At 43.3% G+C, this 16009-nt stretch overlaps 1 protein-coding gene across 1 annotated transcript; it reads left to right on the top strand.

The window, feature by feature from the left end:
* The first annotated feature begins 10951 nt into the window (after positions 1–10951).
* MAGEL2 (MAGE family member L2) lies at positions 10952–14732 on the top strand. The gene has a single exon (XM_059915419.1). The coding sequence runs from the start codon at positions 10972–10974 to the stop codon at positions 14548–14550; it is 3579 nt and encodes a 1192-aa protein (XP_059771402.1). The 5' UTR covers positions 10952–10971; the 3' UTR covers positions 14551–14732.
* Positions 14733–16009: the final 1277 nt, after the last annotated feature.

Below are 16009 nucleotides of genomic sequence, written 5' to 3' on the forward strand. Positions count from 1 at the left end.
AAATTATTGAAAGCAACAAGAGAAAAGCGATAAATAGCATACAAGGTAACTTCCATAAGGTTAACAGCTGACTCCTCAGCAGAAACTCTACAAGCCAGAAAGGAGTGGCATGATATATTTAAATTGATGAAAGGGAAGAACCTACAACCAAGATTACTCTAGCCAGCAAGGATCTCATTCAGATTCAATGGAGGAATCAAAAGTTTTACAGACAAGCAAAAGCTAAGAGAATTTAGCACCACCAAACCAGCTCTACAACAAATGCTAAAGGAACTTCTCTAAATGGGAAACACAAGAGAAGAAAAGGACGTACAAAAACAAGCCCAAACAATTAAGAAAATGCTAATAGGAGCATACATATCGATAATTACCTTAAACATGAATGGATTAAAAGCTCCAACCAAAAGACACAGGCTCGCTGAATGAATACACAAACAAGACCCATATATACGCTATCTACAAGAGACCCACTTCAGACCTAGGGACACATACAGACCGAAAGCGAGGGGATGGAAAAAGATATTCCATGGAAATGGAAATCAAAAGAAAGCTGGGGTAGCAATACTCATAGCACATAAAGTAGACTTTAAAATAAAGAATGTTAAAAGAGACATGGCATAATGATCAAGGGCTCAATCCAAGAAGAAGATATAACAATTATAAATATATATGCACCCAACATAGGAGCACCTCAATACATAAGGCAACTGCTAACAGCTATAAAAGAGGAAATTGACAGTATCACAAAAATAGTGGGGGACTTTACTCCTCACCGACACCAATGGACAGATCATCCAAACAGAAAATTAATAAGGAAACACAAGCTTTAAATGACACAATAGACCAGATAGATTTAATTGATATTTATAGGACATTTCACCCAAAAACAGCAGATTACACTTTCTTCTCAAGTGCACACGGAAGTATCCAAGATAGATCACATCTTGGGTCACAAAACAAGCCTCAGTAAATTTAAGAAAATTGAAATAATATCAAGCATCTTTTCTGACCACAACTCTTTGAGATTAGAAATCAATTACAGGGAAGAACACGTAAAAAACACAAACACATCGAGGCTAACAATATGTTACTAAATAACCAAGAGATCACTGAAGAAATCAAAGAGGAAATCAAAAAATACCTAGAGGTAAATGACAATGAAAACACAACGATACAAAACCTATGGGATGCAGCAAAAGCAGTTCAAAGAGGGAAGTTTATAGCAATACAAGCCTATCACAAGAAACAAGGAAAATCTCAAGTAAACAATCTAATCTTACACATAAAGGAACTAGAGAAAGAAGAAGAAACAAAACCCAAAGTTAGTAGAGGGAAAGAAATCATAAATATTAGAGTAGAAATACATGACGTACAGACAAAGAAAACAATAGCAAAGATCAACAAAACTAAAAGCTGGTTCTTTGAGAAGATAAACAAAATAGATAAACCATTAGACAGACTCATCAAAAAAAAAAAAGGAGAGGACTCAATCAATAAAATTAGAAATGAAAAAGGAAAAGTTACAAGAGACACCACAGAAATACAAAGCATAGTAAGAGATTACTACAAGCAACTCTATGCCAATTAAATAGACAACCTGGAAGAAACGGACAAATTCTTAGAAAGGTATAACCTTCCAAGACTGAACCAGGAAGAAAAAGAAAATACAAACAGACCAATCACAAGCAATGAAATTGAAACTGTGATTAAAAATCTTCCAACAAACAAAGTCAGGGACCAGATGGCTTCCCAGTTGAATTCTATCAAACATTTAGAGAGGGGCTAACACCCGTCCTTCTCAAGCTCTTCCAAAAATTGCAGAGGAAGGAACACTCACAACTTCTTCTATGAGGCCACCATCACCCTGGTACCAAAACCAGACAAAGATACTCCAAAAAAAGAAAATTACAGACCAATATCACTGATGAATAGACATGCAAAAATTCTCAACAAAATACTAGCAAACAGAATCCAACAACAAATTAAAAGGATCATACACCATGATCAAGTCGGATTTACCCCAGGGATGCAAGGATTCCTCAATATACGCAAATCAATCAATGTGATACACCATATTAACAAATTGAAGAATAAAAACCATATGATCATCTCAATAGATGCAGAAAAAGCTTTTGACAAAATTCAACACCCATTTATGATAAAAACTCTCCAGAAAGTGGCCATAGAGGGAACCTACCTCAACATAATAAAGGTCATATATGACAAACCCACAGCAAACATCATTCTCAACAGTAAAAAACTGAAAGCATTTCCTCTAAGATCAGAAACAAGACAAGGATGTCCACTCTCACCACTATTATTCAACATAGTTTTGGAAGTCCTAGCCACGGCAATCAGAGAAGAAAAAGAAATAAAAGGAATACAAATTGGAAAAGAAGAAGTAAAACTGTCACTTTTTGCAGATGACATAATACTATACATAGAGAATCCTAAAGATGCCACCAGAAAACGACTAGAGCTAATCAATGAATCTGGTAAAGTTGCAGGATACAAAATTAATGCACAGAAATCTCTTGCATTCCTATACACTAATGATGAAAATCTGAAAGAGAAATTAAGGAAACACTCCCATTTACCATTGCAACAAAGAGAATAAAATACCTAGGAATGAACCTACCTAGGGAGACAAAAGACCTGTATGTGGAAAATTATAAGACACTGATGAAAGAAATTAAAGATGATACCAACAGCTGGAGAGATATACCATGTTCTTGGATTGGAAGGATCAATCTTGTGAAAATGACTATACTGCCCAAAGCAATCTACAAATTCAATGCAACCACTATCAAATTACCAATGGCCGTTTTTACAGAACTAGAACAAAAAAATCTTAAAATTTGTATGGAGACACAAAAGACCCCGAATAATCAAAGCAGTCTTGAGGGAAAAAATTTGAGCTGGAGGAATCAGACTCCCTGACTTCAGACTACACTACAAAGCTACAGTAATCAACACAATATGGTACTGGCACATAAACGGAAGTATAGATCAATGGAACAGGATTGAAAGCCCAGAGATAAACCCACACACCTAGGGTCAACTAACCTTTGACAAAGGAGGCAAGGATATACAATGGAGAAAAGAGAGTCTCTTCAATAACTGGTGTTGGGAAAACTGGACAGCTACATGTAAAAGAATGAAATTAGAACACTTCCTAACACCATACACAAAAATAAACTCAAAATGGATTAAAGACCTAAATGTAAGGCCAGACACTATAAATCTCTTAGAGGAAAACATAGAAAGAACACTCTTTGACATAAATCACAGCAAGATGTTTTTTGACCCACCTCCTAGAGAAATGGAAATAAAAACAAAAATAAACAAATTGGACCTAATGAAACTTAAAAGCTTTTGCACAGCAAAGGAAACTACAAACAAGATGAAAAGACAACCCTCAGAATGGAAGAAAATATTTGCAAACGAATCAACGGACAAAGGATTAATCTCCAAAATATATAAACAACTCCTGCCACTCAATATTAAATAAACAAACAACTGAATCCAAAAATGGACCGAAGACCTAAATAGACATTTCTCCAAAGAAGACATACAGATGGCCAAGAAGCACATGAAAAGCTGCTCAACATCACTAATTATTAGAGAAATGCAACTCAAAACTACAATGAGGTATCACCTCACACCAGTTAGAATGGGCATCATCAGAAAATCTACAAACGACAAATGCTGGAGAGGGTGTGGAGTAAAGGGTACCCTCTTGCACTGTTGATGGGAATGTAAATTGATACAGCCACTATGGAGAACAGTAGGGAGGTTCCTTAAAAAACTAAAAATAGAATTACCATATGACCCAGCAATCCCACTACTGGACATATATCCAGAGAAATCCATAATTCAAAAAGACACATGCCCCCCCATCTTCACTGCAGCACTATTTACAATAGCCAGGTCATGGAATCAACATAAATGCCCATTGACAGACAAATGGATAAAGAAGAAGTGGTACATATATACAATGGAATATTACTCAGCCATAAAAATGAATGAAATTGGGTCATTTGTAGAGACGTGGATGGATCTAGAGACTGTCATACAGAATGAAGTAAGTCAGAAAGAGAAAAACAAATATCGTATATTAACACATATATGTGGAACCTAGAAAAATGGTACAAATCAACCAGTTGCAGGGCAGAAATTGAGACAGAGATGTAGAGAACAAATGTATGGACACCAAGGGGGGAAAGTGGTGGGGGGGTTGGTAGTGTGATGAATTGGGAGATTGGGATTGACATATATACACTAATATGTATAAAATGGATAACTACTAAGCACCTGCTATAGAAAAAAATAAAATTCTTAAATTAAAAAAAAAGACAACCCAATTAATAAATGGGAAAGAATGAAATGCACAAAGAAGATATACAAATGGTCTCAAAATACAGCCACTTTGGAAGTCAGTTTTGTCAATTTCTTACAAAATTAAATATACTCTTATCATACGATCCAGCAATTTTGCTCCCTGGTATTCATGCAAATGAGTTGAAAACGTATGTTGGCAAAGAAATCTTCACACAAATGTTTATAACAGCTTTATTCATAAGTGTCCAAACTTTGAAGTTACCAACATGTCCTACAATAGGTGAGTGCTAATAAACTATGGCACTTCCACACAGTAGAATGTTATGCCAAGATGAAAAGAAATGAATCACCTATCCACGGATGTTTATGGCAACTCTATTCATATTCAAAATTTGGAAGCAGCAGAGGTGTCCTTTCATAGGCAAATGGATAAACTGTGGTACATCCAGACAATGGAATATTATTCAGTGCTAAAAATGAAGTAAGCTATCAAGCCATGATAGTGGAGGAATCTTAATTGCATATTAATAGGTGAAAAAAGCCAATCTGAAAAGTTTACATATTGTATGATTCCAAGTATATGACATTCTGGAAAAGGCAAAATTATGGAGATCTTAAAAAGGGGGTTTGGGGGAAGGCAGGGTTTGCCTGGGGGTTTGTCGTGGGTTAGGGGGGAGGTAGGGTGAATAGCAGAGCACAGAGGATTTTTAGGGTAGTGAAATTATTCTGTATGTCATAAAGGTGGATAAATGTCATTATACATTTGTCAAAACCCACAGAATGTATAACTCCAAGAGGGAACCTTAATATAAACTACAGACTTTGTATGATAATGATGTGTCTGTAGGTTCATGGATTATAACACATGTACCCTCTGGTGCAGGATGTTGATATTGGGAGAAGTTGTGTATGTGTGTGGGACGGGAAAAGATTATATGAGAATTCTCAATTTTGCTCTCAATTTTTTGGAAGCCTACAACTGCTCAAAAATTATCTATTAATAAACAAACATACAGACAAATAAAAATACGATACAACCGTTTCTCACCCACTAGAAAGCTTAAAATCAAAACGACCAATTACATCAATTTTGGCAACCATGTGGAGCAAATGGAACTCTCATACATTGTTAAGAGGAGTACAAAATTGTACAATCACAATTTCACATCTGCTAGGATGACCAAAATAAAAATGACTGACAATACAAAATCTTGTAAGGCTATCAAGCACCTGGAATTCTCATAAGTTCTGGAAGAGTGTACGTAAAACATTCTAACCCAATGTTGGAGAACTGTTGCAGTTCCTTATAAATACACACATATCTACTCTATGAATCAGTCACCCAGTCTGACATTTACACAAGATACATGAACATGTACGTTCAAAAGAAGAATTTTAGAAGAAATTTCAAAGCAGTCTTTTTTTTATACTAGCCCCAAATTGTAAATGTCTCAATTTCAACAGGTAATAGATAAACAAAGTGTGCAGTATATATAGTTGGAGTTCTAGTTGGCATCAGAAAGTAGCAAACTTCCGATACATGCAATATGTTTAAATCTAAAAAAAAAAAAAAAGTTGAATCCAGACACAAAAAGAGTATACACTACACTGATCAGATTTATATGAAATTCAAGAACAGGTAAAACTGATATATGGTGAAAGAAATCAGAAAGCAGCTCCCTTTGCACATGAAAAGATGCTCAACATCTCTAATTATTAGAGAAATGCAAAAGAAAACTGCAATGAGATATCACTTCATACCAGTCAGAATAACCATCATCAAAAAGTCTACAAATAACAAAGCTGGAGAGGGTGTGGAGAAAAGGGAACTCTCCTACACTGTCGTTGGGTTGGTGCAGACACTATGGAAAACAGTATGGAGGTTTCTTAAAAAACTAAAAATAGAGTTTCCATTTGATCCAGCAATCCCACTCCTGGGCATATATCTGGAGAAAACTCTAATTCGAAAAGATACATGCACCCCAATGTTTACAGCAGCACTATTTACAATAGCCAGGACATGGAAACAACCTTTGTGCCCATCGACAGATGAACAGATAAAGAAGTTGGGGGGAGTGTATGTGTGTGTGTATATATATATATACACACACTCACACACATATATACACATACAGATACACACACAATGGAATATTACTCAGCCATAAAAAAGAATCAAATTTGCAACAACATGGATGGACCTAGAGATTATCATATGAAGTGAAGTAAATCAGACAAAGATAAATATCATATGATATCACTTATATGTGGAATCTAAAAAAATAATACAAATGAATCTATATACAAAACAGAAACAGACTCACAGACATAAAAAACAAACTTACGGCTACCAAAGGGGAGAGGGTGGTAGGGAAAGGATAAATCAGGAGTATGGGGTTAACAGATACAAACTACTCTACATAAAATAGATAAGCAACAAGGATTTACTGTTTAGCACAGGGAACTATATTCAATATCTTATAATAACTGATAATGGAAAATAATATTAAAAAATAGCAGTTGCCTTTGGAAGTGAAGGAATTGACTGGAAAAGGGCACATGGACATTTATTTGGTAAAGAAAATGCTCTTCATCTTGTTTTGACAGATGGTTACTTAGTGACAAAGTTCATTTAACAGAATGCTGTATATCTATACATTTAACTGTATGTTAATTATGTCTTAAATTAAAAAAAAAAGTTTTGGCAGCCCTGGTGTAATGGCCAAGGAAGCTCCCTTTTGGCAACAAATAGATTTGGCTTCAATTCCAGAATCTGCTATAGATTGCCAGGTTTTTGACAAGTTAATTACCATCCTGAGCCTCAATTTCTTGATGTGTAAAATGGCGCCAAACACTTGTGGATTTTGTGAGGAATATACAGTGTTTGAAAGCTTTTAGGATGGTATTTGGTCAAACAATAACCATTCAATAAATAGTAGTTACACTATTTTAATGAATCTCTCACAATTCTTCTTTCAAATGCCTTGTACTTCTGACATATCCTGTTTTTGTTTTTCATTTTTCTTTTAGTGCTCTATTTGTTCACTCATGAATCTCCCACACCTTTGGATTTGTTTGTTTTTCTTTTCATTGCTACTGCCTGCATCACACCCCTACTCCCACACTCCAAGCAGAAGTAAGCACTCAGTTATTTGCATCAACTATGACCAATATGAATTTTAAACAATGCAAACAAAAATACTTTATTGCACTAAAAAATAGCATATTCATATCCCTCTGTGTCTATAAGATCCAATGTCAGATTTTTCTCTGTACATAGCAACATGTCAGGCACATACTAAATCCTTAATAAAAGGTATTTCATAAGTAAATAATTTTAGACTTTGTGAAAATCATAACTATTTTACTCACTTATCAATATTTACACCAAGTCTAACAGCTATCGAGGAGTGAAAGATGGGTGCTTCTAGTGCTAATCTTACACTTCCATTCACTAGTTCCTTACTGAACACTCAGAATGATGTGGGGATACATGAGTGAGCAAAACAAGGCTCCAGTCTCTATTATTGCCATGATGCAGACAATAAAGAAATGTACAAATTCTTCATACATCTGGCTCAGTGATTTTCCTACTCCTGTTTGTCTTGCCTCATTTCTCCTTCTCCCAATCTTTTCCATTACTTGTGTTATCCTTTTGTTATATACTTATGCAAATACTGAAAAGTCCTTTCTAATTAGAAGACAGACAGACACCTACATTCCATAGATGTTTTGTATATACATATATATATGTGTGTGTGTGTGTGTGTGTGTCTTTTATTTTCTATGCACCTTGGATTTTTAAGCTGTTTCATGGAGAAGGAAGGAAAGGGAATTTGACAACACTTGGATCAGAGGTATGGAGATGGGAGAGCATACGCACAGAAGGGTTGTGGGAGCCTCAGGAAGCTAGAACATTCCACAAGGAGAAGAGGGGTTTTTGGAGACCTATTTAAAGCTTGTAGTTCAAACCCACTAGACTCAGGACATTATTGGGTTTTGCTTTTATCAATATTAAAACAGTCAACCTTCACAAAGGGGCTATATGTCACTCGGTTCCTCAGGTGTTACTGACATTGGAAATAGGAAATTTGTGGGTAGCTAGGTCATCAAGTGTCCTGAGTCTGAGAGCACTGATTGTCTAAAACAAGCGGATGTATTTTCCAGGGAAGAATAAACCCAATTCACCCACCATTACTGGACCCAGCAGAACCACTGAATACTCATACCCCAATTTTTCTCAGATAGTTCAATAATGTTAACCAAAGAGTTGCAAAGGTGCTACCTTGACTACCTTCCACTTATAATGACACCTACATTGCCCGCCTCTTCATAACTCCTGATAATTTGCTTTTGGCTCCTGTATCATCCGTGGGCATAAACTGGGCCTCCTTTGACATAATGGATTTGGTGGGAATTGACGTTGTGTGGCAGTGCTATTCATTAAGCTCCAACCTCCGTGAGAACAACTGAGCCCTGCTGGTAACCATTTACTGTGTGGGATGACCCACAGCATGGTGGACCAAAAGTTAAATCTGCCATAATCCTGAAAAACAAATGGTTAGTGGGAGAACTTGATCTCTGATGAATTTGTATATTGGAATTAGAGGAGGAAAAAGTGTGCTTTATTGAAGGTAGAAATGTCATAGGCTGAAAAATAAACTGATTTTCCCAAAGCCATCCACAGCCAGCAACTGTTATGTGACAGTGTTGGTAATAGGGGAACATGAGGGTTATGGGTCCAGAGTTGGCGCCCATGATGTCGTTAGTTCTAAACCCCATCAAACTGAGAACTCTTATATGGACTGACTATTATTAACCCACAGGAGGGATCTGAAACCATGAGACATGGCATATCCATTCTGTAGAAGCATCTTTCTGGGGTTATATAGGCATGACACATCATCAACCACCAGGGAAGAGCTGCTGGCCTCTGAAAAGAAGATGTTCCTGGGGGATAACAACTCATTTCTCATCCCTTCAATTGCCATAAAAACTACTGAAACCTCACTCCCAAATTATTATTTCATTATTTAAGGCAATAGTAAACTTGGGAGTGTGTATATGCCTTCACTGGGATTCATAAATTATCAAATTTGAGGGTACTGCAGGAGGAGTGGGGTGTAGCCTTCATCATTCTCGTCTGCCCCCTTGTGGCACCTTTCATGGTTTTTTCGTCACTCCAGACTCTTGCCCTAGGCTGCAAATAGTCTCTTCTAAACTAAACATCTTTGATATTTAGTATTTTGTATATTTCCAGAAAACTACCCAACTAGAGCTGAGACTGTCATTTCCTTTCATCATGAAGTAGTATAGTGTTACTCAATACATTTGATGTCTTCTGTTTTATCTGTTAATACATTGTTTGCCTAATTTTTAAACTAATTTGGCTGAGTAGATTTCCCCCCAATTCTGTGTGTTACTCTTCATCTGTTTTTCCTGTATATGAACCATGGATCTATCTATTCATTCGCCCATTTTATTACTTTTTAATGCATTTTTTTGGTTGTCGTTACCATTTCTTTCTTGCTCTGCAACTGATAAAAAAGCAACAGGAAACTTACCTTGTTCTTTCATCCCAGTTATTCCATGGGAATTATCCCCCATACTAAAAATCCTTCCTCTCATGGATGTCTGGAACATCTCAATTTCCAGGATCTCTTTCCTTCTCTATTCTTTGCCATCTTTTTTCTCTGCCTGGGTCTGAAAATGCCTGTATCCTCCAAGAAAGACCTATCATAGGAGTTTCACCCTAAACACTCTTCTTCTGCATCCACAATCCCTGCAACAGCTCTATTTCCATGAAGAGTATCTGGACTCCCAGCTCACTTATCTTCTGAATCCCAAGCCAATATACAGGAGTGTCTGCAGGGTATCTCTCTTTGGCAGGTCCACAGCATTGTAAATCACCGTGTCCTATCCAATACCCATCAATCTCTCTTCCTACCAGCCTCTACTGTGTCCCTAAGAAAATCATCTACACCAGCAATTTCCCACTTTCCCAGGACAGACTTCTCCGTCTCTTTCACACTTACATTAAATTATAATAGCTGCCTACTATCACTCTTGAAATATATATATATGTGTGTGTGTGTGTATATATATATATATATATATATATATATATATATATATATATATATATATTTCCCTTCCTCCAGCTCTGGTTTTGCTGTATCTGAGCTCAGACCACACCATCTCCCCCTTCATGGATACCTTCCATGTTCCCAGTGGTCTGTTCCCAACTCTATAATGCAGTAGAGTGATTTCTAAAACATAAATCTGTTCCTGTCACTCCCCTGTGAAAACTCATCCATGGGGAGTCTGACGAGGCTGCATTTGGGGACTGGACAGAGTGAGGAGGGATCTTGTGTCAGCCAGGATTTCTGGTAGACGCCCCTATGCACTATCCACTTGTGGTGGTCGGGGGCGGAGAAGGGGCGGGATTGAGCCCCCTTCCCCCCTCCTCCTTACTGCGGAAAGCTGCAGAGCTAAGGGCACTCACTTCCTATTCACCAGTCAGCAGGGAGGAATCCTCTCAGCAGCCACGTAGGCATTCTCTTCTCTCTGGAGGAAAAGGCCCAGCAGCTGTCGGAGGAAAAGGCTCACCAGCTGTCAGAGCAAAAGGACATGTCGCAGCTAAGTAAGAATTTGGGTGATTCGAGTCCCCCGGCGGAGGCCCCTAAGCCTCCGGTCTATAGCCGCCCTACGGTTCTGATGCGGGCTCCGCCCGCCTCCTCTCGGGCTCCGCCAGTCCCCTGGGATCCACCTCCGATTGATTTGCAGGCTTCATTGGCCGCTTGGCAGGCACCTCAGCCTGCTTGGGAGGCCCCGCAGGGCCAGCCGCCTGCCCCAGTGGCTCCCATGGCCCAACCTCCGGCCCTAGGGGGCCCGATGGTCCAGGCTCCCCCTCTGGGAGGCCCGATGGGCAAGCCTCCAACTCCGGGAGTCCTGATGATCCATCCTCCCCCTCCGGGAGCCCCGATGGCCCAGCCTCCAACTCCGGGAGTCCTGATGATGCATCCTTCGGCTCCCGGAGCCCCAATGGCGCATCCTCCCCCTCCTGGGACCCCGATGGCGCATCCTCCCCCTCCGGGGACCCCGATGGCACATCCTCCCCCTCCTGGGACCCCAATGGTGCATCCTCCCCCTCCGGGGACCCCAATGGCGCATCCTCCCCCTCCGGGGACCCCCATGGCGCATCCTCCCCCTCCGGGGACACCGATGGCTCACCCTCCCCCTCCGGGGACACCGATGGCCCATCCTCCCCCTCCGGGGACCCCTATGGCTCAGCCTCCAGCTCCAGGAGTGCTGATTCCCCAGCCTCTGACTCCGGGAGTCCTGATGGTCCAGCCTCCTGCTCCAGGAGCCCCGATAGCCCAGCCTCCACCCACGGCACCCTTGATGGCCCAGCCTCCGCCTCCAGGAACCCCGATGGCCAAGCCTCCAGGTCCTGGAGTCCTGATGATCCATCCTGCAGGCTCAAGAGCTCCGATCACCCAGCCTCCAGCTACAGGAGCCCCGATGGTGCAGCCACCTGCGCCGGCCCCACCTGCGCAGCCTATGGCTTCCTGGGCCCCCCAGGCTCAGCCTCTGATCCTGCAGATCCAGTCACAGGTTATAAGGGCTCCTCCGCAGGTTCCCCAGGGTCCACAGGCCCCGCCAGCGCAGCTGGCCACACCCCCAGGCTGGCAGGCCACCTCGCCGGGATGGCAGGCCCCACCGCAAGGCTGGCCAACCACGCCCCTGGGCTGGCAGACCACACAGGTCACCTGGCCTGCTCCAACGATTGCCTGGCAGGCACCTCTACCTGTGCGCCCGGGGCCACCACCCATCCGACCGGGCCCACCGCCCATCCGCCCTGGCCCCCCGCCAGTGCGCCAGGCCCCACCCCCAATCCGCCAGGCACCTCCACTGATCCGCCAGGCACCGCCACCCATCCGACCTGCCCCGCAGGTCCTGGCCACCCCGCCGCCTCTCTGGCAGGCCCTGCCACCCCCACCACCTCTGCGGCAGGCCCCGCAGGCTCGGCTGCCCACCCCGCAGTTGAGGGCGGCTCCACCAATTCGGGCGGCCCCACAGGTGCCGACGGCCCCTCCAGCACCGCAGATGCCCACCGCACCTCCCGCTGTTCCGCAGGTGCCACCGGCCGTGATGCCAGCCCCTCTGCCAGCCGCACTGTCAGCCCCGCAGGCTGTACACTGCCCACCCATCATCTGGCAGGCCCCGAAAGGCCAAGCTCCGGTGCCACACGAGATGCCAACCTCAATGGAATTCCAGGAAGTTCAGCAAGCCCAGGCCAGTCTGGCCTGGCAGGCTCCAAAGGCCCCCGGGCAATTCTGGCAGGCCCTGCCCACCCAGGAGGCCCAGAGGCAGGGCCCACCACTGGTTCAACTGGAGCAGCCCTTTCACGGGGCCCCCGCCTCCCAAAAGGCCCTGCAAATCCAGCTACCCACCCAGCAGGCCCAGCCCTCGGGCTCGCAGGCAGAGCTGCCAGCCATGCAACTCCAGCCCTCCTGGCAGGGCCCCCCCTCAGCCTTGCAGGGCCAGCCCGGAGCCCCCTTAACGGGGGCAAATTTTCCCATGGGCTCTGCTAAATCATTGATGACTCCATCAGGAGAATCCAGGGCCTCCTCTATAGACCGAAGGACCTCTTCAAAAGAACGTAGGACCTCTTCAAAGGAACGCAAGGCTCCTTCAAAGGACCGGATGATCTTCGGTGGCACTTTTTGTGCTCCCAGGGCAATGCCAACTGCTGGAGCACACCTACCAACTCCCTGGAAAAACTTGCCTGCCACATCCGAGACCTTTACTGCCACCCCAAGGGTCTTTCCATCTACCTCCCAGTTCCAGCCTGCCTCTTCTAATGCCTTCAAGGGCCCGTCTGCCACCTCAGAGACCCCAAAGTCACTGCCACTTGCTCTGCAGGATCCATTTGCCTGCATTGAGGCCTTGCCTGCAGTCCCATGGGTTCCACAGCCCAATGTGAATGCCTCGAAGGCATCCAAGGCAGGGCCCAGCATCCTGATGGCGACGGCAGCTGCTCCCAAGGCAATGGCCACCACTCAAGAGGCCTCGAAGACCTCCGCTGAGCCTCCGCGTCGTTCGGGCAAGGCTACCCGGAAGAAGAAGCATCTGAATACTGAAGAGGAGGATGGCAGGGGCCAGATGCTGAGCATGTGCACCTGGCAGGCCCCCAGGCCCTGGGAAAGTGTGGACTTCAATGACTGGGAGGTTCAAACCCCTATCCAGGTCCTGTGTGACTGGGAGGGCCTGAGCACCTCCCATGGCCTGAGTGGCTGGGAGGGCCCGAGTACCTCCCGGATCCTGAGTGGCTGGGAAGGACCCAGCACTTCTTGGGCCCTGAGTGCCTGGGAAGGCCCGAGCACCTCAAGGGCCCTGGGTCTCTGGGAAAGCCCAGTTAGCCCTCCGTCCTTGATCATCTCTGAGCTCCCTAATCTTGCTCAGGGATTTGGTGCAACCCAAGATGACCCCAAGCTGGAGACTCAGCCACTGTCTCCCTTGGATGAGAGAGCAAACGCACTGGTGCAGTTCCTCTTGGTCAAGGATCAAGCCAAGGTGCCCATCAAGCGCTCAGAGATGGTGAAATTCATCATCCGTGAATATAAAGATGAGTGCTTAGAAATCATCAGCCGTGCCAGCCACAAGCTGGAGTGTGTCTTTGGTTATCAATTGAAGGAAATTGATCCCCAAAACCACTCTTATATTCTCATCAACAAGGGTCGGAAGGGTGAAGCAGCGTCATCCTATTTAGATAGGCCCAAGTTAGGACTCCTGATGGTGGTTCTGAGCCTCATCTTTATGAAAGGCAATTGTGTCAGGGAGGACCTGATCTTTACTTTTCTGTACAAGTTAGGGCTGGATGTCCGGGAGACACATGGTCTCTTCGGAAATACAAGGAAGCTCATCACCGAAGTGTTTGTAAGGGAGAAGTACCTAGAGTACAGGCAAATCCCTTTTACTGAGCCAGCAGAATATGAGTTCCTCTGGGGCCCCCGAGCATTCCTCGAAACCAGCAAGATGCTTGTCCTGAAGTTTCTGGCCAAGCTCTATAAGAAAGACCCACGGTGCTGGCCATACCAGTACTATGAAGCGCTGGCAGAGTGTGAGTCTGAAGATTTGGATGAGGATGAGCCCGGCCCCGATGATAAAGCGGATGACCCCACCAGCAGCCCCCCTCCCCGCTAATGTGGTTTAGCCGATATCTCATTGTTCCTTTGGGTCCCCGGCCTGAGGCCACTGACAGGGTGGGGTGGGGGGGACGTTTTGTTTCTGGTGTTTATGTTCCAGTTCTCTGTGTGTAAGTTTGAATTTCAATTTGCTTTCATATCTGCCAAAGCTTTGTACATTTTCATGTGGTGTTGATTTCAACTGGCTACTGTTCTATTTGGTATTTTGGCATTTGTATTTTTAAGTGAGATCTGTGATTCTCTGTTTTGTGTTATAATTGTTATGTTTTGCTATCGGAGTTGTGCTGGCTTTGTGAAATGAATTTGAGAAGCTATCCATCTCATTCTGGTACAGATTATGTAGCATCAAAATAGGCTGTTCTTTGAACGTTAAAATGACTCATCAGTAAAAGCTGTCTGCAGAAAAGTAAATATCTATATCTATATCTATATATAAATATAATTTCAGCATAACATGGAAGTGTTTGTCTTTATTCTAATTTTTATTCTAGATAGCGGGAGCCAAGTTTTACCGTACTCTCCAAATACAGCTAAACATCATGACAACTACCAGTGATAGTAGAAACCACGGTGACAAAACTGCTTTTCAAAGACAGTGCTACATGCATTATAATTAGGCAGTGATTGCAATGGGTGGTGAAACGTAAGATTAAAGCAAATGTAAAACTTGTCAAGTCAGCAAGGCTGAATCAAGAGGAGGTTTTTAATCCTCTTGATTCCTCACAATAATCCTTCAAATAGGCATTATTCCCATTTTGTAGGTGAGTGTCTAAGGCTCAAGTAGAATAATTAAATGGGACATGTCAGTGCCAAGACAATAATGTTGTAATTTGGAGCAGAAAATTTTCTTAAGGTTATGTGAGAAGTGAGGACCATCTGCTGCAGTACCACAAGTACCAAGTTCGTTAGCCACAGGGATGAATTGGCCAAAGGGGCATTGGTCAGTCATGTGGTGAGTAGTGGGTGTCCAGCAGCTCAAGAAATGTGGGTTTCATCAACACATTGGCATGGGCATTGAAACACACTCCCTGCAAAACATCCAGGTTTATAACAGGGAAAAGGAAATACCAGGCTTCATTGAACTGGGGATCCTGCAGATTGCAGGCGGTCGGGGGGAAGGAGGGGGACAACACGGAGGTCTAGCTGAAGCTCCTGGGAGGGGGCATCAGTTGTAACATACAGGGGAAATCAGCTGGCAACGTCTGATGTGCTAAATAGCCTTAGTCAGCCCTTGGGTACAGGGCCTGGTGTGGGAGGGGGTGGATGTGGACGGGAGAGTTTCGGAGAAAGATATTCATGCACACCTGACCAGGCTGGTGTGTGCAAAACGACTTTCCTGAAGGTACCACTGTCTTCACGTGGATGGGGACCATCAGCGCTGCTGCCATCTCTACTGTCCTAGAAGGATACAGAACCCTACCCCTAAACCCCCCTTCTCTTGGTGAAGATGAAGTGCC

The sequence above is a fragment of the Balaenoptera ricei genome, chromosome 2, assembly GCF_028023285.1.
Source record: "Balaenoptera ricei isolate mBalRic1 chromosome 2, mBalRic1.hap2, whole genome shotgun sequence".
Lineage (NCBI taxonomy): Eukaryota > Metazoa > Chordata > Mammalia > Artiodactyla > Balaenopteridae > Balaenoptera > Balaenoptera ricei.